General features: G+C 37.1%; 1 protein-coding gene across 2 annotated transcripts in view; it reads right to left on the minus strand.

Moving 5' to 3' along the window:
- Positions 1 to 27,613, minus strand: part of SLC25A40 (solute carrier family 25 member 40) — an 85,417-nt gene that overhangs the window by 19,016 nt on the left and 38,788 nt on the right. For both annotated transcript variants that reach the window (XM_029233950.1, XM_029233949.1), the window contains 4 exons: positions 13,933 to 13,998; positions 11,168 to 11,288; positions 9,882 to 9,941; positions 8,057 to 8,163 (listed from right to left, as the gene is read on the minus strand). In XM_029233950.1, coding sequence (XP_029089783.1) covers positions 8,057 to 8,163; positions 9,882 to 9,941; positions 11,168 to 11,264 — 264 coding nt within the window. In that variant the 5' untranslated portion in view covers positions 11,265 to 11,288; positions 13,933 to 13,998. The remainder of the gene's footprint in view (positions 1 to 8,056; positions 8,164 to 9,881; positions 9,942 to 11,167; positions 11,289 to 13,932; positions 13,999 to 27,613) is intronic.

A 27,613-nucleotide genomic window follows, 5' to 3' on the forward strand; every position in this document is an offset into this window, starting at 1 on the left:
CAAGAAAAAAAATGGAAAAATTCCTAAATGTACACTCCCCAAACACTGAACCAGGAAGAAACAAAATACAAACAGATGAAATGCCAGTAATGAAACTGAATCAGTAATTTAAAAACTCCCAACAGGGCTTCCCTGGTGGCGCAGTGGTTGAGAGTCCGCCTGCCGTTGCAGGGGACAAGGGTTCGTGCCCTGATTCGGGAGGATCCCACGTGCCGCGGAGCGGCTGGGCCCGTGAGCCATGGCCACTGAGCCTGCGCGTCCGGAGCCTGTGCTTCACAACAGGAGAGGCCACGGCAGTGAGAGGCCCACGTACCGCAAAAACAAAAAAAAACTCCCAACAAACAAAAGTCCAGGACCAGATGGCTTCACAAGTAAATTCTACCAAACACTTAGAGAAGAGTTAACACCTATCCTTCCAAAACTATTCCAAAAAATTGCAGAGGAAGGAACACTTCTGAACTCATTCTATGAGGCCAGCATTGCCCTGATACCAAAATCAGACAAAGATCACACCAAAAAAGAAAATGACAGGCCAATATCACTGATGACATAGATGCAAAAATCCTCAATGAAGTATGAGCAAACCGAATTCAACAATATGATAAACAATGATCAAAAGGGATCATACACCAGGTTCAAGTGGGACTTATCCCAGGGATGCGAGGATGGTTCAATATCCATAAATCAATGATACACCACATTAACAAACTGAAGAATAAAATCCATATGATCATCTCTACAGATGCAGAAAAAGGTTCTGAAAAAATTCAACATTCATTCATGATAAAAACTCTCAACAAAGTGGGTATATGGTTACAGAGGGAGCATACCTCAACATAATAAAAGCCATATACAACAAGCCCACAGCTAGCATAATATTCAACAGTTAAAAGCTGAAACCACTTCCTCTAATATCAGGAACAAGACAAGGATGCCCACTCTTACCACTTTTATTCACTATAGTTTATTCAACATAGTTTTGGAAGTCCTAGCCACAGCAGTCAGAGAAGAAGAAGAAAATAAAAGGAATCCAAATTGGAAAGGAAGAAGTAAAACTGTCACTGTTTGCAGATGACATGATATTATACATAGTAAATCCTAAAGATGCCAGCAGAAAAATACTAGAGCTCCTCAATGAATTTGGTAAAATTGCAAGATACTAAGTAAATATACAGAAATCTGTTGCATTTCTATGCACTAACAACAAGCTATCAGAAAGGGAAATTAAGGAAATAATCCCATTCACAATCACATCAAAAAGGATAAAATACCTAGGAATAAATCTAAGGAGGTAAAATACTGAACTCAGAAAATTATACGAAATTGAAGATGACACAAACAGATGTTCTTGGATTGGAAGAATTAATACTGTTGGGACTTCCCTGGTGGCACAATGGTTAAGAATCCACCTGCCAATGCAGGGGACACGGGTTTGATCCCTGGACCAGGAAGATCCCACATGCCGTGGAGCAACTAAGCCCGTGTGCCACAACTACTGAGCCTGCAACTCCAGAGCCCACGAGCCACAATTACTGAGCCTGAGTGCCACAACTACTGAAGCCCGCACACCTAAAGCCCATGCTCCACAACAAAGAGAAGCCACCGCAATGAGAAGCCTGTACACTGCAATGAAGAATAGCCCCCGCTCACTGCAACCAGAGAAAAAGCCCGTGCACAGCAACGAAGACCCAATGCAGCCCAAAATAATAAATAAAATAAATTTTAAAAAAAAGAATTAATATTGTTAAAATGATCATACTACCGAAGGTAATCTACAGATTCAATGCAATACCTATCACAATACCAATGGCATTTTTCACAGAACTAGAACAAAAAATTCTAAAATTTGTATGGAAACACAAAAGACCCTGAATCGTCAAAACAATCTTGAGAAAGAACAACAAAGCTGTAGGTATCATTGTCCCTGATTCCAAACATATTATAAAGCTACAGTAACCAAAACAATATGGTACTGGCACAAAAACAGACACATAGATCAATGGAACAGAAGAGAGAGCCCAGGAATGAAACCACACACTTATATGGGCAATTAATCTATAATAAAGGAGGCAAGAATATACAATGAGGAAAAGACAGCCTCTTCAATAAACAGTGTTGGGAAAACTGGACAGCTACATGCAAAAGAATCAAACTGGACTACTCTCTCACACCATGCACAAAAATAAATTCACGGACTTCCCTGGTGATACAGTGGTTAAGAATCTGCCTGCCGGGCTTCCCTGGTGGCGCAGTGGTTGAGAGTCCACCTGCCGATGCAGGGGACACGGGTACATGCCCCGGTCCGGGAAGATTCCACATGCCACGGAGCGGCCGGGCCCGTCAGCCATGGCTGCTGAACCTGCGCGTTCGGAGCCTGTTCTCCGCAACGGGAGAGGCCACAGCAGTGACAAGTCCGCATACCGCAACAACAAAAAAAAACCGGCTTCCAATACATGGGACACAGGTTCAATCCCTGTTCCAGGAAGATCCCACATGCCACAGAGCAACAAAGCCTGTGCACAACTACTGAGCCTGTGCTCTAGAACCTGCGAGCCACAACTACTAAGCCCGCTTGCCACAACTACTGAAACCCGTACGCCTACAGCCCGTGCTCCACAATAAGAGAGGCCACTTCAGTGAGAAATGAGAAGCCCATGAAAGCCCGCATGCAGCAACGAAGACTCAACACAGCTAAAAATTAATTAATTTTTAAAAATTTTAAATGGATTAAAGACTTAAACTTAAGACCTGAAGGCAAAAATCTTAATAGAAAAAAACATAGGCAGGGGACTTCCCTGGTGGTGCAGTGGGTAAGACTCTGTGCTCCCAATGCATGGGGCTTGGGTTCAATCCCTGGTCAGGGAACTAGATCCCACATGCATGCCACAACTAAGAGTTCCCATGCCACAACTAAGAAGTCTGCATGCCATAACTAAGAAGCCCACATGCCACAACTAAGAGTCCACATGATGGACTTCCCTGGTGGCGCAGCGGTTGAGAGTCTGCCTGCCGATGCAGGGGACCACGGGTTCGTGCCCCGGTCCGGGAAGATCCCACATGCCACGGAGCGGCTGGGCCCGTGAGCCATGGCCGCTGAGCCTGCGTGTCCGGAGCCTGTGCTCTGCAACAGGAGAGGCCACAGCAGTGAGAGGCCCACGTACCGCAACAACAACAACCAAAAAAAGAGTCCACGTGCCACAACTAAAGACCCCACATGGCGCAACGAAGATCCCGCGTACTGCAACTAAGACCTGGTGCAGCCAAATTAAATAAAATAAATAATTTTTTAAAAAGAAGAAGAAAACATAGGCAGTATGCTCTTTGACACTGGTCTTTGCAATATTTTTTTGGATATGTCTCCTCAGGCAAGGGAAACAAAAGGAAAAATAAACAAATGGGACTACATCAAACTAAAAAGATTTTGCACAGCGAAGAAAACTATCAACAAAACGAAAAGGCTACCCACTGAACAGGAGAAAATATTTGCAAATGATATATCCAACAGGTGGTTAATACCCAAAATATACAAAGAACTTATAGAACTGAACATCAAAAAAACCAAACAAAACCTGATTAAAAAATTGGCAGAGAATCTAAACAGACATTTTTCTGAAGAAGACATACAGATGGCCAACAGGCACATGAAAAGATGCTCACCATCACTAATCATCAGGGAAATGCCAATCAAAACCACGATGAGATATCACCTCACACCTGTAAAAATGGCTATTATCCAAAAGACAACAAATAACAAGTGTTGGCAAGGAGGTGGAGAAAAGGGAACTCTTATGCACTGTTGGTGGGAATGTAAATTGGTGCAGCCACAATGGAAAACAGTATGAAGCTTCATCAAAAAACTTTAGGGCTTCCCTGGTGGCGCAGTGGTTGAGAGTCTGCCTGCTGACGCAGGGGACGCGGGTTCGTGCCCCAGTCCGGGAAGATCCCACATGCCGCGGAGCGGCTGGGCCCGTGAGCCATGGCCGCTGAGGCTGCGCGTCCGGAGCCTGTGCTCCACGACGGCAGAGGCCACAACAGTGAGAGGCCCGTGTACCGCAAAAAAAAAAAAAAAAACCCTTTAAATAGAAGTACCACATGACCCAGCAATTCCACTCGTGGGTATGTATACAAAGAAAACAAAAATACTAATTCAAAAAGGTATATGCACCCTATGTTCACTGAAGCATTATTTACAATAACCAAGATATGAAAGCAATGTAAATAGATGAATGGGTAAAGAAAATGTGAGATACAGATACCTACCTATCTACTGATAGGTCGATAGATAGATAGATAGATAGATAATGGACTATTACTCAGCCATTGAAAAGAATGAAATATTGCCATGTGTGACAACATGGATGGACCAAGAGGGTATTATGCTAATTGAAATAAGTTAGAGAAAGACAAACACTGTATCATTTCCCTTATATGTGGAATCTAAAAAAACAAATGAACAAACATAACAAAACAGAAACAGAGTTACAGATACAGAGAACAAACAGGTGGTTGCCAGAGGGGAGGGGGAGGAGAGAGAGGAAAGAAATAGGTGAGGGAGATTAAGAGGTATAAACTTCCAATTACAAAGTGAAGGATTCAAGGGGATGAAATGTATCTTGTGAGGAATACAGTCAATAACTATGTAATATTTTTACATGGTGACGTATAGTAACTAGAATTATCATGGTAATCATTTTGATATGCATAGAAATATATCAAATCATTATGCTGTGTAACAGGAACATAGTATTGTAGGTTAATTACACTTCAAAAACAAACTCATAAAAAAGATGATTTTTCCTAGCAGACATTAAAATCTTTTGTTTGTTTGTTTAAAAACAAGCTCTGGCCAGTTTTATTAAAGAAAATTTGTGCATGATTTACCTTTCAAAAAAAAAAAAGATGAGATTTGTGGTTACCAGAGTTGGGGGGTGGGGGGAAGGGAGAATTGGATGAAGGTCAAAAGGTACAAACTTCCAGTTATAAGATAAATAAGTACTAATAAATGATGTACAACATGATAAAGATAATGAACACGGCTGTATGTTATACATCGAAGTTGTTAAGAGAGTAAATCCTAAGAGTTCTCATCACAAAAAATGTTTTTTCTGTTTCTTTAATTTTGTATCTGTGAGATGGTGGATGGTAATTATTCTGGAAATCATTTCATAATGTATGTAAGTCAAATCATTATGCTCTACACCTTAGACTTATACAGTGCTGTATATCAATTATATCTAGAAGAAAAAACAGACTGGAGCACTCAGCACAGTAAATATGTCATTTCTCTCCAAATAAGACATACAGGTTTAACACAGTTCCTATAAAAATCTCATCAAGATTTTTTGTAGGTATATACAAGATTATTCTAAAATTTATATGGAAAGACAAAGAAACTTTGGAAATAGATAAAACAACTTTCAAAAAGAAAAATAAGAATAAAGTGGGAGGAATCAGTTTACCTGATTTCAGGACTTATTCTATAGGTATACTAAGACCGTGTGGTATTGATGTAGGTAACAGACAAATGTTACAGAATAAACAACCTAGAAATAGATCCACACGATATGCCCAAGTGATTTCTGACAATGTGCAAAAGCATCTTAATGGAGGAAAGACAGCCTTTTCAACAAACGCAACTGGACAACCACATGCTAAAAAAACAAAAAGGATCAAACTTCAACCTCAAACCCATACATTATATAAGAATGACTCAAAATGGATCAAGGACTTTAAAAACAGGAGAAGAATCTTCAGATCTTAGGGTAAATAAAGAGTTCTTAGATTTGACACCAAAAGCATGATCTATACAGAAAAAATTGACAAATTGGACTTCATCAAAATTAATAACTTTTACTCCATGAAAGACCCTGTTTAAGGGTATAAGAAGGGAAGTTAGAGTGGGAAAGAATGTTTAGTAATCATACATTCAACAAAGGACTCGTATCTAGATAGTATAAGGAGCATTTAAAACTTAACAGTAAAAATACAAAGAGTTAAATTAGAAAATGGGCAAAAGACATGAAGAGCCATTTCACTGAAGAGGATATACTGATGGCTAAAAAACATATGAATAGGTTTTCAACATCACTAACCACCAGGGAAATGTAAATTAAAACCACAATGAGATACTACTACACACCTATCATAATTGCTAAAATAAAAATAGTGACAACACCAAATGCTCGTGAGGTTGTGGAGAAATTAGATCAGTCATACACTGCCACTGGGAATGTAAAATGGTCCTACCAGTCTCGTAAACAGGTTGGCAGTTTCTTAAACCTTAAACATGCAACTACCATATGACCCAACAACTGCACTCATGGACATTTACCCCAGAGAAATGAAGACTAACAGTGATATTATGATTAATAATAAGAAATATACATTTTGGCCTTAATCCATGGTTCCTGGCACACAGCTCCAAAACTCTTATAATTTCCTAATTAATACAGAGCAAAGGAAGCATCTTTTGTTGATAATTTTTGGTCTTTTGTTCTCAGTCCTGAAACAGCTCCAGAGGATAAGAGGTGAAATTAGTGTCTTTTGTTATTCACAACAAGCCTCTTTCAACTACACCTAAGTTTATGTTAATAAGGTGATTTTTGGAAAGGCCCTAGAGAACCAAAGGATGGGGGCTGGTTGCCAGGAGGAACCAACCACTTGATTAGAAGGCTGGAACTTTTAGTCCCACCCTCCCCACCCTACCCCAGTCCCCAACCTCAGGGGTTCTGGGAAGGGAGGCAGAACTGGAGGTTCAGTCAGTCACCAAGGGCCAGTGATTTGATCAATCGTGTCTATGTAATGAAGCCTCCATAAAAATCTCTAAAGAATGGCATTTGGAAGCTTCCAGACTGGTGAACACAGGGAGGTGCTGGGAGAGTGACACATCTGGAGTGGACATGGAAGCTCCACGCCCCTTCCCCCAAGTCTTGCCCTGTGCATCTCTTCTGTCTGGCTGTTCCTGAGTTGTATCCTTTCATAATAAACTAGTAATCTAGTAAGTAAACTGTTTTCCTGAGTTCTGTGAGCTGTTCTAGCAAATTACTGAACCCAAGAGGAGACCTTGGGAACCTCTGATTTACAGCCAGTCATTCAGAAACATAGGTGACAACCTGGACTTGCGAATGGCATCTGAAGTGGGAGCAGTCCTGTGGGACCTGACACTAACTCCAGGTAGATGGTGTCAGAATTGAGTTAAATTGTAGAATACCCAGTTTGTGAACCCTGGAGAGTTGCTCGGTATGGGGGAAAAAACCCACATATCGGTTCAGAAGTGTTCTAAGTAGAGTGTTCAGAGAAAAACCGTGAGCAGTTTTTTCTTACACTTACTTTCACACAAAAACCTGTGAATGAATGTATGTATCAGTTTTATTCAGAGCCAAAAACGGGAAACCACTCAGAAAACAAACTGTGGTACATCCATAGCATGTAATACTAGTGAGTAATAAAAAGGAACTATTGATACATTAAACAATTTGAGTGAATCTTCAGATAATTAAGGGAAAAGTGCCAAACCCAAAATGTTCTATGTTATTTCATTTATGTAACATTCTTAAAGTGACAAAATTATATAAATAGAAAACAGATTAGTGACTGCCAGGAGTTAAGAAGTGGATGTAGCTATAAAAGGGAAATAGGAAGGATCCTTGCTGTGATGGAATTGTCTGTATCTTCACTGTATCAATGTCGATCTCCTGTGGTCTACTGTACTCATCCTGTCACCTGTCACCACTGCGGGAAACTGGAAAAAGGGAACATAGGGTCTGTCTGTAGAGTTTTCTTAAAATTGTATATGATATACAAGTATCTCGAAATAAAAAAGTTTAAAAAAACCCACTCCCTAAGCATAAACAGATGAAAATAAAGTTAGCAAAGAATTAAAAGCAAAAAAAGTACTTTCCCTTTCCTGCTTCAATGTCTACTTTTTAACTGTGGATAAGTGTGCTAACTACCTGATGGACATTTTACTCTCCTGTAATCGTTAAATATTTCATATATAAGAGTAAATATTAGAATAGAAAACATACTGTGATTATAAATAATATAATCTCTTTACCAATGTTCCCTGGAAACGTCCTGGCTTCTTATACCATGCTTTGTTGCCTTCCTCTTCACAGACACATAGATGATCCATAAGTCCATTACTATATAAGAAACATTTTCCTAACAAAGAAGATTCTAACAGTCAGTGATTATTTCACAAAACTGTATTATTTTTACATATGAACAAAATGAAAGTACGATGAGCAGGCTACACAAAGACATAACTTTGTCTTCACCTTTTAGGATGAAACAAATAATTTGACTTGTTTAATGACATAGCACTGGGCTCTAAACTCACAGTGGTGAAAAGCAATTGAGAAAATTAGTGGATTATGTTTTCAGAACTGCAGTCAGCAAATGCACATGGAAATAAATTCTTTTCGGTTATCTGAGGGAGCGGAGAGGGAAGACAGAGGAGAAAACCTGTTTTGAAAAGACAGCATGGGTGTACGTCTTCTCTATTTGACCAGAAGAAAACCCTGTGGTATGTAAGGGCAATCCAGACAAAAATATATTATGAAATCTAATGTATATCTGAAAGTTGCTAAGAGAGTAGATCTTAAAAGATCTCATTACATGGAAAAAAATTTATTAACTATGTGAGGTCATGAAAGTTGACTAAATTTATTGTGGTAATCATTTTTCAATATATACATGTATGAAATCATTACAGTGTACACCTAAAACTAATACAATGTTATACATCAATTGAAAAAAGACTATGAAAAAATGTTTTTCTCAACCAATGTAAATAATGCTGTGCTTTGTCCCTTTCTCTGTATTTATACTGCTCAATCTAGACATTTGTCAGCTCCCTCTTAACTGACTACAACTTTCTCTAATAACAATCCTTCCCATTATTGGATTCATTCTTGCTGCCAAAACTGTTTTCTCTATTCTACCATATGTAATTCTGTCAATTTCATAATACATTAGTCTAACTTTAATGTACAGGAAACCACTTTACTTTTCAGTCTCTTCCTACAATCCATCTATCCTCTCATCCACCCGAAACAAAGCTAGCTTTCTCACAGTCTGTTTTCTGCTATTTAAACATGTTTGAAACGGCACTGTCTTTATAAAACCGCAAAATATTGATCAAGGAATCGCTATTTTTGCCCATCTAATAAAAACATATAACTACTCTTTCTTCTCAAAGTCCACATAAGCTATAATGTCCAGCAATTAACCGAGCTGCCTGGTAAAATAATGACTTTTCTATCACTATTCAAGCAACAATTAGATGACTGTTGGATGAATACTGTAGGATGAGCACAGCTCTTGGACTAAAGTAGGAAGCTAGATTCTAAGATGCCTTACAAGTTTAATTCTGTTCTTACTTGTGAGGCATATACTCAAATATAAAATTGTCCTCTGCTTTAATTAGTAGGTTCACGGAAGTGTTATATGTTTTATATACACATATACACAGGCAGTTGACCCTTGAACAACACAGGTTTGAACTGTGACGGTCTACTTATGCAGATTTTTTTCAATAGTAAATACTGCAGTACTAGACAGTCTGTAGTTGGTTGAATCCAAGGATAAGGAACTGCAAAAACAGAGGAACTGTGGACACTGAGGGCCAACTATAAATTACAGGCAGACAACTACGTGGACAGTGGGCAGTGTTAACCCCCTCATTGTTCAAGGGTCAACTGTATTTGTTTTCTGCCTAGACCTCATCATGTACAACTAAGAAATGAGAAAATGTTTCTGCATGAAGATAAAGGCATCAACTTTTAAAAACTAACAAAAAGAATATTATTCAAACAAAAAAGAATACAGCGACATTTAAAAATCTAACATAATGTTTTCAGGATAAGCAGAACACATACCTTTGGGGAATGGGTTGTTTTGGGCTTGGAGTCGAATTTTAACAACATCAAAGGGTGTCACTATGAAGATACATAAATCTCAATTAACAAGTGATACCTATAAATTGTATAGACATTTGTCCAAAGAACACAAAATACACTGAATGATACCCTTCCTCGTGACTACATAATGGGTAAGATTATTTATCTTAAAGTGGTTTTGAGTGTTAACATTCTAATTTCTTGCCCTTGAATTTTATTTAAAGAGTACCAGTGAGAAAATGTAATTACTTCTCTCACAAGTACTCAACTCTCATTTATAATATTTCTACAACTATAATTCCATTAGCATTAAAACTAAAATACTAGTATTTATAAGAAAATATATTATCTAAGGTAAAGAATGAAAGTTCCAAAAGCCCATTTAAATATTTGAGAATAACTCTGTATTACAAGTAATCAATAATCAAACAATATAAGTCTTCCTATTCTGTTAAATTCACCTATATCAAACAAAAACTATAGATAATGCAAATTTGAGTAAGCTAGTCATAAATCATCCTTACTACCACACTGTGTAACTCCATTTGGGAACAGTGAAGCAAAGGAGAATGGCTTTAATTTGCAGGCTGTATTTCCTCGTCTGCGAATGAAGAAGTCACATTAGAAGATCTCTAAAGCCTTTACAACCCTAGCATTCTGACCTAAAGACACTACATTCTAAAGCAATTAGTTTCCATTTTTTCTAATCATCTGCTATCTTATTTAAATAAAGTAGCCAAGTTAAAGTCATTAAAATGCTGAACTGTCACCTAACTATGTCATTTGGCTGTGTCTACAAGAAATTCATTAAAAAAAACAGAAAAATGTGGACCAGAGGAATTTAAGCAATTCACTGTTACTAAAGCAAAGTAAAATATAATTTGAATTTGTTGCCACTATAAGTTGTCCAATTTCTGTATTTTTCATTATGCTAATATTTTATTCCATCTTCTTACTATTAAAAAAAGGATAATAGAGTCATAAAAGTTTAATATTGATAGGGACCTCAAAGAACTCCTGATCTAAGCCCCTAATTTTAGAGATGGAAAATTAATTTCAAAGAGAGTAAGGACTATGCCAACGTGCATTCACCCTGAGGATGGCAAAGCAAGGACTAAACTTCTAGTCTCTTGGTTCTCTGTCCGGGGTTCTTTTCATGTTATCATGATGAAGCATGAATGATAATATTATCATTATTTCACAGATGGTAAAACTCAAATGGAATCAATGATTCATTCAGTTACATAATCTACATATTATTTTACCGATCAGTGATGTCAGTATAGCTCCAGTACAAGAGGCAAGCATTTGTTGAAGAGGAGTCACTTTGATAATTGGTGGTCCCTCTGCTTCAGGATCCATATTTTTAACTAATAGAAGAAAAATCTGTTAAAGAAAAGCAAGATGTAAAATAAAAGTGTAATAGAAAATGCCCTTAAAATCAACAGCTAAAAGTTAAATAAACTATAAAAACAATAACCAGTATTACTATCAAAGCACATGTTGTTGGACTTCCCTGGTGGCACAGTGGTTAAGGATTCCGCCTGCCAATGCAGGGAACATGGGTTCGAGCCCTGGTCCAAGAAGATCCCACATGCTGCGGAGCAACTAAGCCTGTGCGCCACAACTACTAAGCCTGTGCTCTAGAGCCCGTGAGCCACAACTAATGACCCCATGTGCCACAACTACTGAAGCCTGCACGCCTAGAGCCCGTGCTCTGCAACAAGAGAAGCCACCGCAATGAGAAGCCCACGCACCACAACGAAGAGTAGCTCCCGCTAGCCACAACTAGAGAAAGCCCATGCACAGCAACGAAGATCCAATGCAGCCAAAAATAAATAAGTAAATTTACTTAAAAAAAAAAAAAGCATATGTTGTTGACCACTATCAGAAGTAAACATGTAAGTTCTATACCCCAAGGCACTAAACAATCATCATTAATAGAACATGCTCTCTATTTTCCAAAAATGGTAATGTACTTCAGCTAAGCTATGTGAGCAGCATCACATTTGAAAGACAATTAATAGATCATTAAGAAAATGGACTCTGGCCATGTAAAAGAATGAAAGCAGCTGACCAACAAGGCTCAAAATCTGAATTTAGCCTCAAAAGAACTACTCAGGTACTCGAACCTAGTACAGAATTATCAGCAAATATAGCACTATTTTTACTGCATATCAAACACTGTTGCAAAGGTACAAAATAAAATCAAAAACATAACCTTCGTAAGAAGCGTTATCTTAGAAAACTTTAATGAGAAAAGCAACATATATACTCTGTTGAAAAAGTTAACACAAAAGAATACAAAAATCACTTAGAAACTTATTTTTAAAAAATAACCACCCGGGGCTTCCCTAGTGGCACAGTGGTTAAGAATCCGCCTGCCAATGGAGGGGACACCAATTTGATCCCTGGTCCGGGAAGATCCCACATGCCACGGAGCAACTAAGCCCGTGCACCACAACTACTGAGCCTGCGCTCTAGAGCCTGCGTGCCACAACTACTGAAGTCCGCATGCCTAGAGCCCGTGCTCCACAATAAGAGAAGCCACTGCAATGAGAAGCCCACGCACTGCAATGAAGAGTAGCCCCCGCTCACCGCAACTAGTGAAAGCCCACGAGCAGCAACGAAGACCCAAAGCAGCCAAAAATAAATAAATTTAAAAAATAAAAATAAAAAATAACCACTCAGGGCCAAAAAAATAAAATAAAACAAATTTTTTTTAAAAAAAGGGAATTCCCTGGCAGGCCAGTGGTTCAGACTCCATGCTTCCACTGCTAAGGGCCCAGGTTCCATCCCTGGTCCAGGAACTAAGATCCCGCAAGCCACACGGTGCAGCCAAAAAAATAAAATAAAACAAATGAAAAAGTAACCACTGGCAACATACAGTATCACCTTTCCAAATGTCTACGTGCATAAAAATACATATATGTATACACACACGAAGATTACATCTAACTAATCAATTACATACAAACATTCGTATTATCTGTGTATATGTATTCCTGTATCTGTGTACATGCACCTTTTCTGAAAGACAAAATAGATTACTACTACTCATATTGTTTAGTAGCCAGCTTTAACACTTAAAAATGTATTACAAACATGCCAATAAATAGATTTACATTATCATTTTTAATGCTTACATGGTTTTTATATTTATTTAGTCATCCTCATATTCTTATTTAGGCTACTGCCAATTTATCATTAATTCATTAATTTCATAAACTCTCATATAAATATCCTTATACATACATCTTACTGTAGTGTTCCTACAATTACTATAGGAAAAAAAAGTAAGATTGCTAGGCTAAGCTAAAAACTTGAGACAAATTGCCAAAATGCTTTCCAGAAAGATTGGACCAACTTATACTTCCATATTGGCAATAAATGAGTTCCTATTAGCCCATAAACTCACCAAACGCCCTCTCATATTACATATCATTTTTTCTAAACCATTTGGAAGTAGATTGCCATACATCACACCCCTTTCATCCTAAATACCTCAGAATATTCCTATATAATCAAGGTACAATTATCAAATTGAGGAAACAACGTTGACAGTACTCTACAGTTCATTTTCCAATTTTGTCAATTATCCCAATAATGACCTTTATAAAAATGAATCGTAGTTGTATTGTTTATTTTTTTTAATTTCTTTATTTTATTTTTGGCTGCGTTGGGTCTTCGTTGCTGTGCACGGGCTTTCTCTGGTTGGGGCGAGCAGGGGGCTACTCTTAGCTGCAGTGCACAGGATTCTCACTGCAGTGGCTTCTCTTTGTTATGGAGCACGGACCCTAGGCATGTGGGCTTCAGTAGTTGTGGCACATGGGCTCAGTAGTTGTGGCTCGCGGGCTCTAGAGTGAAGGCTCAGTAGTTGTGGCACATGGGCTTAGTTGCTCCGTGGCATGTGGGATCTTCCCGGACCAGGGCTCAAACCCGTGTCCCCTGCACTGGCAGGCGGACTCTTAACCACTGCCCCACCAGGGAAGCCCTGTATTGTTTCTTTAGACTTTTATTATTTACCTACCTGGTTTAAGTCTTTTCCTCAACTCTATGCTCCAATATTTTGTTTGTAACATCAGTAGCTGAAAATCTGTAGTGAAAAAAGAAAGTAACTGTCTTATCTTTTCAGACAGGAATGGGATAACAAGCCTAAAGGAAAGGAGTATATAAAAACCTTAAAACACAAATCAGCAAATATTTATTAACTATTATTTTTAAAATATTTTATTAAGTGCTTTGAGGAATATGAAGAGCACTCCACAAATGTTTTCATTAGAGTTATGAAAGTATTTTCACAAAAATATCTTCATATTTTCCCAGTAAATATACTCTGCTTTAAAAACAATTCTAAACCTGAACATACAGACCCATCTTAGTTTCAAGAGAAGTTGAACAACCAGATTTTGTGATACTTACAGGAAATTCAGAGACTAAAGTAACATGGTAAAGCTTGCCACAAAATATAGGAGAAGGTGTAATACTCTGGTCTACAGGACTACTGTCTTAGTTTCTTCAACAGGTGAAAGTAGGGTGGGAAAAAAGGTCGCAGGGGAGGTATAACCATTCTAGAATAAAGGAATCCAACCAAATGCATCCTGGTTTGAAAAAACGAACTTTAAAAAGCCAGTCTGAAAGTAACTAAAGAAATCTGAACATGAGCTGGATATCAGATAATATTTTAAAATTTTGATTTTGTTAGTGAGATGTTATTACGGTTACGTAGAAAGTGTCTTTTTTTTTAAAAAAAAAGGTTCATAATGACGTATTAAGGGCTGAAATGTTATGATAGCTGTAGTTTATAATAGTTCAGAAAAAATATATTATAATGTTAATGATCTGTTAAATCTAGGTGTTAAGTATTTCACTCTTCTGAATTTTTCTGTATATGGGAAAATTCGCACAATAAAATTTTTTTTTAATTCCTGAAATGTATGTAGAACCTTCAAATCTAAGCACCTACTTCTAACATTTGAACACAGGTCTTTTAAGTGGAAAAATAACACACATATGCTACAATACAGGTATATGCCTCCTCCAGAAAGGTAAGAAGACCTACAGTGCTTTATTTTGGCACCATCCTAGCAAAGTTGGCAACCTGAATATTCTCACCTTAAATTAAGGCCAGAAAAATTGACATATTTCTAGCAATTATTTAGGATGTAAGGGGAAAAATCCAAAAATTAGATGTAACTTTTTAGAACCAAAAATTAAGGTTATTGAACTTTTATTTCTTAACATATATATATTTCAGAAAAATGTCATATCAACAATCTCTGAAGATCATAACATGAATCTACTTATGAGATCTGAAAAATTAGTCTCCTTTTCAAAATATAGTGGGTCAAATGGATAACATACCCAAAGATTCAGTAAATATGAAGAAAAAGTGCCAAGTTATATATATATAATCTTAGTGGAATGTCTAGAACTCAAAATGTATTCTCCAGTGCTTTAAATTCCCTCCAGTCCAGGGGGACTTCCCTGGTGGTCCAGTGGTTAAGAATCCATCTTGCAATGCAGAGGACGCCGGTTCGATCCCTGGCTGGGTATTAAGATCCCACAGCTACTGAGCCCGCGCACTGCAACTACAGAGCCCACGCACCACAACTAGAGAGAAGCCTGTGCGCCACAACGAAAAATCCTGCGTGCCGCAACTAGGACCCAATGCAGCCAATAAATAAATAAATAAATAAATATTAAATAAATAAATTCCCTCCAGTCCAATCAACCTACTTATCTTTTTTCTTTGTATCCACTCTTCTATGTGGCAGGTACCATCCCTTTTTTAGGGAGCACACGGACTAGTGAGAAAGATGACTTTAACATTAATATCTCCTTTAACTTTGTGAGTCATAAACAAATCTTCTAGAAGAATAGCTTCCTTGCTCAACTATACAAAATTCCTATACAACTATACACAATTCCTCTTTTCTATACTTTTTCTTTATTCTGTACTCTACTTAAGTTAATATTAATGATTTGCTATACCTGGCCAAGGTGGACTTCAAATATAAATGGCAAACATTCTTAACATGAATAATCAATGAGCCCCTGTTGGGGGAAGAAAGCTACCTGATGACAAAATCTACTCAATCAAGCGATGAATGGAGATGCTTTAGTAAAAGGATTAGAGCAATATCCAAGTCAGAAAATAGTAAATCAATATATACTTAGTATCATCAGAACTTTAAATTTTTTCCATCAAATGTGTGTTAAATGCTATCTTATTATAGTTTTATGTTCCCTGATCATTAACGATGCTGAACATCTCTTCATATTATTACCAGTATGTATTGCCTTTTCTGTACTATGTCCATTCATATCTTTTGTCCATTTTTCTCCTGGGGCATTTACTTCTTTTTATTGGTTTGAGGAACTTTTTATTCTTAGTACAAATTATTTGCAGACTGTGTGAACTGTCTCTTCTCAGAGTCTATGATTTACCTTTCCTCTTTCTTTAAAGTATCTTTTGATAATGTTCGTAATTATTTTTTGTGGTTAAAAAAAAACACAACATGAAGTCTACCTTCTTAACAAAATTTTAAGTGTACAGTACAGCACTGTTAACTGTATGCACATTGTTTTACAGAAGATCTCTAAAACTTTTTCATTTTGCATGACTGAGACTCGATACCCATTAAATAGCAACTCCTATTTCCCCTTTCTTTTCAGCCCCTGGCAACCACCATTCTATGTTCTTCTGCTAAGAGTTTGACTACTTTAGATACCTCTTATGATTAGAATCATGCAGTATTGCTCCTTCTGTGACTGGCTTATTTCGTCCAGCATAATGCCCTTAATGTTCATCCATGTTGTAGCATATGACAGGATTTCCTTCTTTTATAAGAAGTATATAATACTCTATTGTATGTATGTACCACCTTTTCATTATCCATTCATCCACTGATGGACATTTACATTGTTTCCATTTCTTGAATTATGCATATTGCTACAATGAACGTGGGAATACAAGTATCTCTTTGAGATCCTGATTTCAATTCTTTTGGATAAATATCCAAAAGAGGGATTGCTAGATCATATAGTTGTTCTATTTTAAGCTTTTTGAGGAATCTCCACACTGTTTTCCATAGTACACCATTTTACATTCTTACCAACAATGCACAACGTTCTGATTTCTCTACATCCTCACTAGCACATGTTATTTTGTTTTGTTTTTTAATAATGGTCATCATAACAAGTGAAGTGATAACCCTTTGATTTTGATTTCATTTGCTTGATGATTAGTGATGCTCAGCGTCTTTTCATATTCCTGTTGGCCATCTGTACATCTTCTTTGGGGAAATGTCTATTAAGGTCTTTTATCCATTTTTAAATCAGATTATTTGTTTCTTTGTTGTTGTGTTGTAGGTGCTCCTTATATATTTAGGATACTAATCCCTTATTTGATATATTGTTTGTATATATTTTTCTCCCATCCCATAGACTGTCTTTTCACTCTATTATTTACTTCCTTTGGTGTATAGAAGCTTTTCAGTTTGATACAGTCCCACCTGTCTTTTGTTTTTATTGCTGTGCTTTTGGTGTCACATCCAAGAAATCACTGCCAAGATAAATGCTATAAGGCTATTCCCCTGTTTTCTTCTAGGATTTTTTAAAACTGTGGGTCTTATATTTAACTCTTTAATCCATTTTGAGTTGATTTTGTATATGGTGTAAGGGTCAAAATTCTCAATGTAGCCAAATTTATTGGCCTTTTCCTTTATTTTTTTAAAATAAATTTATATATTTCTTTGTTTGTTTATTTATTGGCTGTGTTGTGTCTTCGTTGCTGTGCACAGGCTTTCTCTAGTTGTGGTGAGCAGGGGCTACTCTTCATTGCGCTGCGCGGGCTTCTCATTGCGGTGGCTTCTCGTTGTGGAGCAAGGGAGCTAAGCGCACGGGCTTCAGTAGTTGTGGCACATGGGCTCTGAAGTGCAGGCTCAGTAGTTGTGGTGCATGGGCTTAGCTGCTCCGTGGCATGTGGGATCTTCCCGGACCACAGCTTGAACCCGTGTCCCCTGCACTGGCAGGCAGATTCTTAAGCACTGCACCACCAGGGAAGTCCCGGCCTTTTCCTTTATGGATAACACTTCTTTTGTGTTTTCTTTAAACAATCTTGCCCTACTCAAAAGTCCAAAAGATATTCACCTATATTTTCTCCCTAAAAGTTTTAAACTTTTGCTATCGACAAATTTTAAGTCCTTAATCCATGCAGAAAAGTATTTTAATAGCAAGTGAAGTAGTGACCTAATTTCATCTTTTTCCATGTTAAAATAGATAACTACTTTATCCAGCTCCAAGTATTAAATAATCCCTCCTTTCTCCTTTCAGCTGACATACTACTTGGTCATAACTAAGTTCCATTCCTGTGTGGAACTGTTTCTAGTCTCTCTATTCTATTGGTCAACTTATCCATCCTTAAACTGTACCACACTGTATTATTATTGTGTCCTAATAAGTTCTCATATTTGGTAGGGCAAGTCTTTCCTCTCTGTTCTTCTTCAGAAGTGTCATGATTATTCTTGGCCCTATGGTCCTTCATGTAAGTTTAAAAATCAGCTTACCATTCTCCTTGAAAAACCTCTTTGGGATTTTGGTTTGAATTGAATTGAATCTACAGATAAAACTGGAAAGAATTATATCCACAAATAGTCTACTTCATTTATTCAGGTCTTCCTTAATGTTGTTCTGAAAAAATTAATTTGTCCTATAGAGATACTGCATATTTGTGGCAAATCTAACTCTAGATACTTGATAATCTCTAATACTAACAGTGTCTTCCTTTTAATTACACGTTCTCCTTGTTGTTAGCACATGCAACTAATTTTGTATATTCAACATGTATCCAGCCAACCTTGCTAAAAAAAATCCTCTATTATTTCTAATTATTGACTTATAGACTCTTGAGTTTTTCATGTTGTCTGCAAAAGCATATATTGTAAGTTTATACTGTTTGCAAACAATGACATTGATATCTGCCATTCCCAATCATTATGCTACCATTTTAAATTTTCTTACTGCACAGACTAGCATCTCCAACACAGTATTTGAGAAAGAGTGGTGAAAATGAGTATCATTGTTCCATACCTGAATTTAAAAAGAATTCTTCTAAGATTCCCCATTAGGATGATGTTTGCTCTAGACTTTTTATTTATCTATTCATTTTTAAACAAACACTCTTCATCACATTAATGAATTTTCTTTCCAATCCTAATTTATTATACTTTCCTTCCTTGATACTTAGTTCCTTTCTACTACTAAGTAGTATGCCACTGTATGGATATACTACAATTTCTTTATCCATTCACCGGTTGATGGAAATCTGGGTTGTTTCAACTTGGGGGCTAGTACAAATAAAGGAGCTATGAATATCCACATCTAAATCTTGAGCAAATAAGTAGAAATAAACTGGCTGGATCAAATGGCAAATGCATGTTTAAATTCTTAAGAAATTGCCAAAGAAATTTCCAAAGCAGTTGTATCATTTTATATTCTCACCAGTAAGTTCTGCTTACTCCACATCCTTAACAACACTTGGTATGGTGATTTTTAAAAATTGTACCCATTTGAATAGCTGAGTAGTGATATCTCAATGTGGTAGTACTTTGCATTTTCCCAAGGGAAAATGATGTTTTACATCTTTTCACAGGGTTATTTGCGATATCTTCTTTACCCAGTTTTTTCCTTTTGTTCCTTGTGCCACTTCTAAAGAACAAAATAGGACAGAGAGATAAAATGTCACTTTTAAGATTATGTTATACATGACTGTGACATTCATCCTGCTTGACTCTTTGCTCTCTCTCGCTTCCTCTGATAGAAGCTGTTATGGTGTGAACTGCCTGACGGAGAGGCCCACTTGGGCACCAAGGGCCAGCATGGAACTAGGGCCCCTCCAGTCCAACAAGTCATAGGAAACTGAATCTTGCTAACAACCACATTTATGAGACTGGAAGCAAATTCCTCCCCAGATGAGCCTTGAGATGAACGTAACCTCAGCTAGCATCTTCACTGCACCCTTGTGAAAGACCAGGTTTTACCCACTTGAGCCACATCCAGATTCCTGACACACAGAAACTGTGAGATAGTAAATAATTGTTGCTTTAAAGCACTATATTTTGGAGTAATTTGTTACACAGCAACAGATAGGTAATATAGCATCTATTGGGATGATTGTATGGCTTTTCCTTTTAAGCTGATTATATGGCAATTTACATTGCTTGACTTTTTAATGTTTAAACTTCTTTGCATTCCTAGGATAAACACCACTTGATTATGTTTTATCCTTTTTGTATAGCATTAGTTTTGACTTCTTAAATTTTTGCTAAGAATTTTAGTATCATGTTCATGAGGGATACTGGTGCACAATTTTTTTTTATTAATTAATTTATTTTTAGCTGTTTTGGGTCTTTGTTGCTGCGCGCAGGCTTTCTCTAGTTGCAGCGAGCAGGGGCTACTCTTCGTTGTGGTGCAGGGGCTTCTCATTGTAGTTGCTTCTCTTGTTGCGGAGCATGGGTTGTAGATGCACAGGCTTCAGTAGTTGTGGCTCGCAGGCTACAGAGCGCAGGCTCAGCAGTTGTGGCACACGCGCTTAGTCGCTCTGCAGCATGTGGGATCCTCCTGGACCAGGGCTCGAACCCGTGTCCCCTGCATTGGCAGGCGGATTCTTAACCACTGCGCCACCAGGGAAGTCCACTGGTGCATAATTTTCTTTTCTTGTATTGTTTTTGTCTTATTTTGATTAATATTGGACAGAATTGAGCCTGGGGTTTTCTTTAGGAGATATAAGGATATTTGGGTTATTTCTTTCTTCTTGTGTAAGTGTTGGCAGTTTGTGTATTTCAAGGAATTTGTCCATTTAAGTTGTTAAACATATGAGCATGAGCATAAGGTTGTTCATAATATTGCTTTATTGTCCATTTAATGGCTATAGGCTCTGTAGTTATGTTGCCTCTCTTTCTTTATATTAATTTGCATCTCCTCTTTCTTTCCTGATCTATCTGGCAAGAGAGTTATAAATTTTATTGACCTTCGCAGAAAACCAAATTTTGATCTCATTTCCTCCATTGTTTTTGTTTTCTATACCACTGCTTTCTCACATCATCTTTATTTCTTTACTTTTTACCTTGGGTTTGTGGACATTATTGATTTAATATCTTTCTTCTTTTTAAGATAGGCTTTGTAGGGCTAAAAATTCCCTTTCAAGCACTGTTTATACTGCATCTCACAAATGTGGATATATTGTGTTGTCATTTTCATTCTGTTCAAAATATTTTCTAACTTTCTGGTATTTCTTATATCATACTTATTGGGTTTTGGTATCAAGGCTATGCTAATCTCAAAATTAGGTGGAGAATATTTTCCTTCAGAAGAGTCTGTAAGGTTGGGATTATTTGATCCTTAAATATTTGATAGACTATAACTGTGAATTATAACTGTACCTGTGAATTTCATTTTGTGTTTTCAAAATATGCATAATTTTATTATTTGTTAAACAGATACTCAGAAAAATCCATGCGTTTTTTTGGTGATGAAAAGGCTATGATTATTTTGTACATAAACAATCACCAACCTTACCACAAAAATATAATAATATATACTAAACCAAAGAAGAGAAATCTTCATTAAGTTTTATAATTTTTGGTCATTTGAGTCACTACAATGTAAACTAACCACTGTAACATAAGAGATACAATATTATTCACTATATACATGAGTTTCTCATAGCCACAAGTATTCGATTCCACAAATCACTGAAAAGTTTAAATGCATAAATAACACTCTATTTGGTAGTAGCTACTTCCATAGGGAATTTTGGACAGGCTATCTAACATTCATTCTTTAAAACACCCTCAAGTACGAAACTACTCTTGCTACTGGGAAAATCAGACACACACAAAACCAATTTACCACGATAGGCTTCAATCTGGGCCACGAGAAAAGTCTCAATGAATTTAACAGGTTTTAAGTCATATAAAGTATGTTCTGTGACAACAATGGAATTAAACTAGAAAACAAAAACAGAAAGGTATACGGAAATCTCTAAATACTGGGAAACTGAATAGCACACCTCTAAATATCTCATGGGTCAAAGTAGAAATCAAAAAGCATTCTTACACATAATAATGAAGTGTTGAGGGGACTTCCCTGGTGGTCCAGTGGTTAAGAATCCACCTTCCAATGCAGGGGACGTGGGTTTGATCCCTGGTCAGGAAAGTAAGATCCCACATACCGCAGGGCAACTAAGCCCGTGTGCTCTGGAGCCTGCACACCACAACTAGAGAGCCTGCACTCCACAACTACTGAGTCCACGCCCTCTGGAGCCCACACACCACAACTAGGGAGAAGCCTACACACTGCAACGAAGACCCCATGCGTCGCAATGAAAGATCCCACATGCTGCAACGAAGATCCCGCATGCCACAACTAAGACTCAATGCAGCCAAATAAATAAATAAATGAATATTAAAAAAATAATTAAGTGTTGAAGGTTTCCTTTTGACATCAAGCACATGATAAAAATATATATTACCGCTATACATATTTAATATTTTACTAAAGTTTTTCTAGCCATCTAGGTAAAGCAAAAAGTATATATAAAGTTTAGAAAGAGAAAAAAATCAATATTTGCAGATGACATAATTGTGAACACAGAAAATTTAAGCCCATCATTGAATTATTAAAACTATAAGTTAGCAGTGTTGCTAGCTATAAAAATCAATATGCTAAGTTAAATACATTTCTATATACCTGTAACACATAGCAAATTAAATTTAAAATAAACAGCATGTACAGGAGCATGGAAGAATTTCATGTACTCTGGCAAAAAGTCTCACAACATATTCTCAAGACATCTGTAAAAAATATATATATAAAATTTAACCAATTTAAAAGTATTTATAATTCAAAAAGATACATGCACCCCTATGTTCATAGCAGCACTATTGACAATAGCCAAAACATGCAAACAACCTAAATGTCCATCAACAGATGAATGGATAAAGAAGATGTGGTACATAATACAATGCAATGCTACTCAGCCATAAAAAAGAACGAAATAATGCTGTTTGCAGCAACATGGATGCAACTAGAGATGATCGTATTAAATGAAGTAAGTCAGAAAGAGAAAGACTAATATCATGTATCACTTACATGTGTAATCTAATATATGGCACAGGGACTTCCCTGGTGGTCCAGTGGTTAAGACTTCACCTTCCAATGCAGGGGCTGCGGGTTCGATCCCTGGTCAGGGATCTAAGATCCCACGTGCCTTGCGGCCAAAAACACCAAAACATAAAAACAGAAACAATAACAAATTCAATAAAGACTTTAAAAAATGGTCCACCTCAAAAAAAAAAAATCTTTAAAAAAAATAAAATAAGGGCTTCCCTGGTGGCGCAGTGGTTGAGAGTCCGCCTGCCGATGCAGGGGACACGGGTTCATGCCCCGGTCCGGGAAGATCCCACATGCCGTGGAGCGGCTGGGCCCATGAGCCATGGCTGCTGAGCCTGCGCTTCACAACGGGAGAGGCCACAACAGTGAGAGGCCCGCCTACCGCAAAAAAAAAAAACGTCTGTGTGTATAACTGAGTCACTTTGCTATACAGCAGAGATTAGCACAACACTGTAAATCAACTCTACTTCAATTAAAAAAGTAAAATTTTGTTAAAAAGTCTTAATATAAAAAAAAATACAATTTCGGACTTCCGTGGTGGCTCAGTGGTTAAGAATCCGCCTGCCAATGCAGGGGACACAGGTTCAAGCCCCAGTCCGGGAAGATCTCACATGCCACGGAGCAACTAAGCCCATGCACCACAACTACTGAGCCTGTGCTCTAGAGCCCGCAAGCCACAACTACTGAGCCCACGTGCCACAGCTACTAAAGCCTGCGCACCTAGAGCCCATGCTACAAGAGAAGCCACCGTGATGAGAAGACCGTGCACCTCAACAAAGAGCAGCCCCCGCTCACCACAACTAGAGAAAGCCCGCGTGCAGCAACAAAGACCCAACACAGCCAAAAATAAATTAATTAAAAAAAATACCACTTCATGAACTGAAATAATGAATGCTATGAATATATCAATTCTTCCAGATTATAAATTCACAGGAATCATAACTAAAATCCCCAATTTTTTTTCATTTGTGGATTTGATAAAATACTTCCCCAAACCTATATGGAAGTAGAAAATGACAAGAATTGCCAAAAATTGTGAAATGCGCTAAAGCAGAGCTTACAAGGAAATTTATAGCATTATATACTTATATTAGAAAAAATCTAAAAACCAATGATCTAAGCACCTCCCCTAAGAAACCAGAAAAAGAGCAAATTAAAACCAAAAAAAGCAGAAAGAAACAATTAAACTAAAAACTGAAACGAACAATTCACTAGAGATTCAATAGCATATATGAGGGGGCAGAAGAAAGAATCAGCAAACCTGAAGAAAGATCAATTGAGATCACTCAATCTGAGAAAGAAAAAGAATGAAGAAAAATGAACAGTCTCAGAGACCTGTGTGACATTATCAAGCATACCAACCTACACATAATGAGAGTCCCAGGAGAGGATAGAAAGGGAAAGAATACAAGCCAAAAACTTCCCAACTTTGATTAATGGGGGGGGGCTGGGGGGGAGAAGAAAAAGAAACTATACATCCAAGAGGCTCACCAAATTCCTGGTAGGATAAACTGAAAGAAAGCCACACTGAGAACCTTATAATCAAACTGCCAAAAGCCAAATACAATGAGACTTCTGAAAGCAGGGAGAGGAGCAATTCATTATATTAAAAGGATCTTCAATGATTAAAAGCTGATTTCATATCTAAAACCATGGAGACCAGAAGGCAGTGGAATAACATTTTCAAGCAGTGAACAAAAGACTTAACGAAGAATTCTATATCTAGCAAAATTATCCTCCAAAATTGAGAAAAAAATTAAGATATTCCCAGATAAACAAAATCAGATAGAACTTGTTACTACTGATCTTGTCCTACAAGAAATACTAGAAGAAATCCAGTCAGGATAAAATGAAACACACCACTAGGTAGTAACTGGAATTCATATGATGAAACAAAGAGCACTGGCAAAGGTAACAACATAGATGAATATAAAAGAAAACTGGACAAAGCAATAAAATAAATCTTTGTTGATAGGCATTCAATATATAAAGATGCAAATTGTATGACAACAATAGCACAAAGGAAGGGGGAAGGGAATGGAGCCATATACTGTTGAAGTTAAAATGATACTAATCTGAACCAGTTTGTTATAAATTAAAATACTAATTATAATTCCCTAGGCAAACACTAAGAAAATAACTCAAAAAAATATAATAGAAGAGACAAGAAAACTAAAATGGTATATGAGAAAATATCTATTTAAAACAAGTGAAGGCAGTAATAAAGGAAGAATGTGACTATACAAATGTACAGAAAGAAATAGAAAAATGGCAGACATAAATCCTTTTAAATGTAAAATGGATTAAACAATCCAATAAAGGGCAAAAATTGGCAGAATTAAAAAAAAATCAAAGTATACCCTATAAGAGACCTATTTTATATTCAAACACAAAAATAGATTGAAAGTAAAAGAATAGTACATAAGTAAAGGCAACTACATACATAAACATAAAAGTCTGCATTAATGGATTTTTGATTAGTAATTCCTCTTTTTCCCTTCTACTGACTTAAAAAATACAATTATATAAAACAATAATTAAGGGCTTCCCTGGTGGCACAGTGGTTAAGAATCTGCTTGCCAACACAGGGGACATGGGTTCGAGCCCTGGTCCGGGAAGATGCCACATGCTGTGGAGCAACTAAGCCCATGCGCCACAACTACTGAGCCTCTAGAGCCCGTGAGCCACGACTACTGAGCCTGCGTGCCACAACTACTGAGCCGACGCACCTAGAGCCCGTGCTCTGCAACAAGACAAGCCACGGCAATGAGAAGCCCGCGCACCACAACCAAGAGTAGCCCCCACTCACCACAACTAGAGAAAGTCCGTGCGCAGCAACAAACACCCAATGTGGCCAAAACTAAATTCATTAATTTTTTTAAAAAATTAAAAATCTATGTTAATCACTGCCATTTATAACATTGTTATTTGTAACATACAATGTCATTAATGTTGCATATTTATTTATATATGTTATGTTTACTATATATATCAACATAACATATACAAATATAATACTTATATTTGTTACATATTTATAATATACACATTTAAATGCACATTATATATGTGCTTATACATATTGCATACATTATATATGTTATACATACAACAGTAACAATATGTCATTTATAACAATAACAATGTAAGGGGGTTGGGGGAATGGAGTTATACAGGAGTGAAGTTTTTGTATACTATTAAAAACAAGTTGTTATTAATCTGAAATCATTGTTATAAATGTGAATTGTAATGCTCAAGACAACCACTAAAAACATAACTAAAATATATACAGAAAAAATGAGAACGCAATCAAAACAGTACACTAGAACGTCTAACACAAAAGAAGGCAGTGAGGGAACTGAGTAACAAAAACATATGACATACAGAAAACAGCAAAACGGCAATGCAAGCCTTCTATTTGAATAATTTCATTAAAGATAAATGGATTAAACTCTCTAAGAGACAGAGATTGGAAGGTTAAATATAAAAAGTGATCTAACTATATGCTGTCTACAAGAAACTCATTTTAGTACCAAATACACAAATAGGTTGAAAATAAAAGTGTAAAAGATATGCTATGAAAGTAGTAACCAAAAGAGAGCTAGAGTGACAATACTAATATCAGACAAAATAAATTTTAAGACAAAAATTGTTAAAACAGACAAAGAAGAATGTTATATGATGATATAAGAGTCAATCTATCAAGATAAAAAAATTATAAACATATATACACCTAACAACAGAGCCCCAAATTATATGAAGCAAAAACTGACAGAAGATGGCCCAACAATAGTTGGAAGCTTCAATATATTTCACTTTCAATAATGAACAGAACTAGACAAAAGATAAACAAGGAACTAGAAAACTTAATACTGTAAGGTCGGATCTTAACAAACAGCACTGCGAAACAGAGGAAAGCTTCAAGTGAGCTTTATTAGGGAGCGCTCCCGGCAAGGTTCACTGGTCCGAGAGAAAGGGGCCAGAGAAGTCGCACCTGGGCGAGGGTTGGGCAAGATTTTATAGGGGAAGAAGGGAAAGGGGTGTGGTGAATCTGGGAGGGCGCAGGGTATTCCTTATTTGGTGGTCTTTTCGGGTATCCTGGGGGACCGTTAGTCCCGCCCCTCGAAAGGCGGGACGGCTGGGCTGCGTTCAAAGTCCCCAGGTCAGTTCCTGGAACTGGGTGGTCCGGAATGTCTCCAGGGCAGTTTCTGGAACTGGGTGGTCCGGAGAATTTCGGTCTGATGCAACCTGTGAATCTGATTGTGTTCCCCTGCCTCGGGCCAGTTGGCCTTACAAATACTATAAACCAACTAGACCTAACAACACACAGAATACTCCACCAAACAAGAGAAAGATACACATTCTTCTCAGGTGAACATGGAATATTCTCCATGATAGATCGTACGTTAGGGCACAAAGAAAGTTTCAAGAAGTTTAAAAAGACTAAAATAATACAAAGCATCTTCTCTGACCACAGTAGAATAAGAAATCAGTTATCAAAAAGAAATTTGGAAAATTAAAAAATGTTGAATGAA

This window comes from Monodon monoceros, unplaced genomic scaffold (assembly GCF_005190385.1).
Source record: "Monodon monoceros isolate NGI ecotype Baffin Bay Population unplaced genomic scaffold, NGI_Narwhal_1 Super_Scaffold_2, whole genome shotgun sequence".
NCBI lineage: Eukaryota > Metazoa > Chordata > Mammalia > Artiodactyla > Monodontidae > Monodon > Monodon monoceros.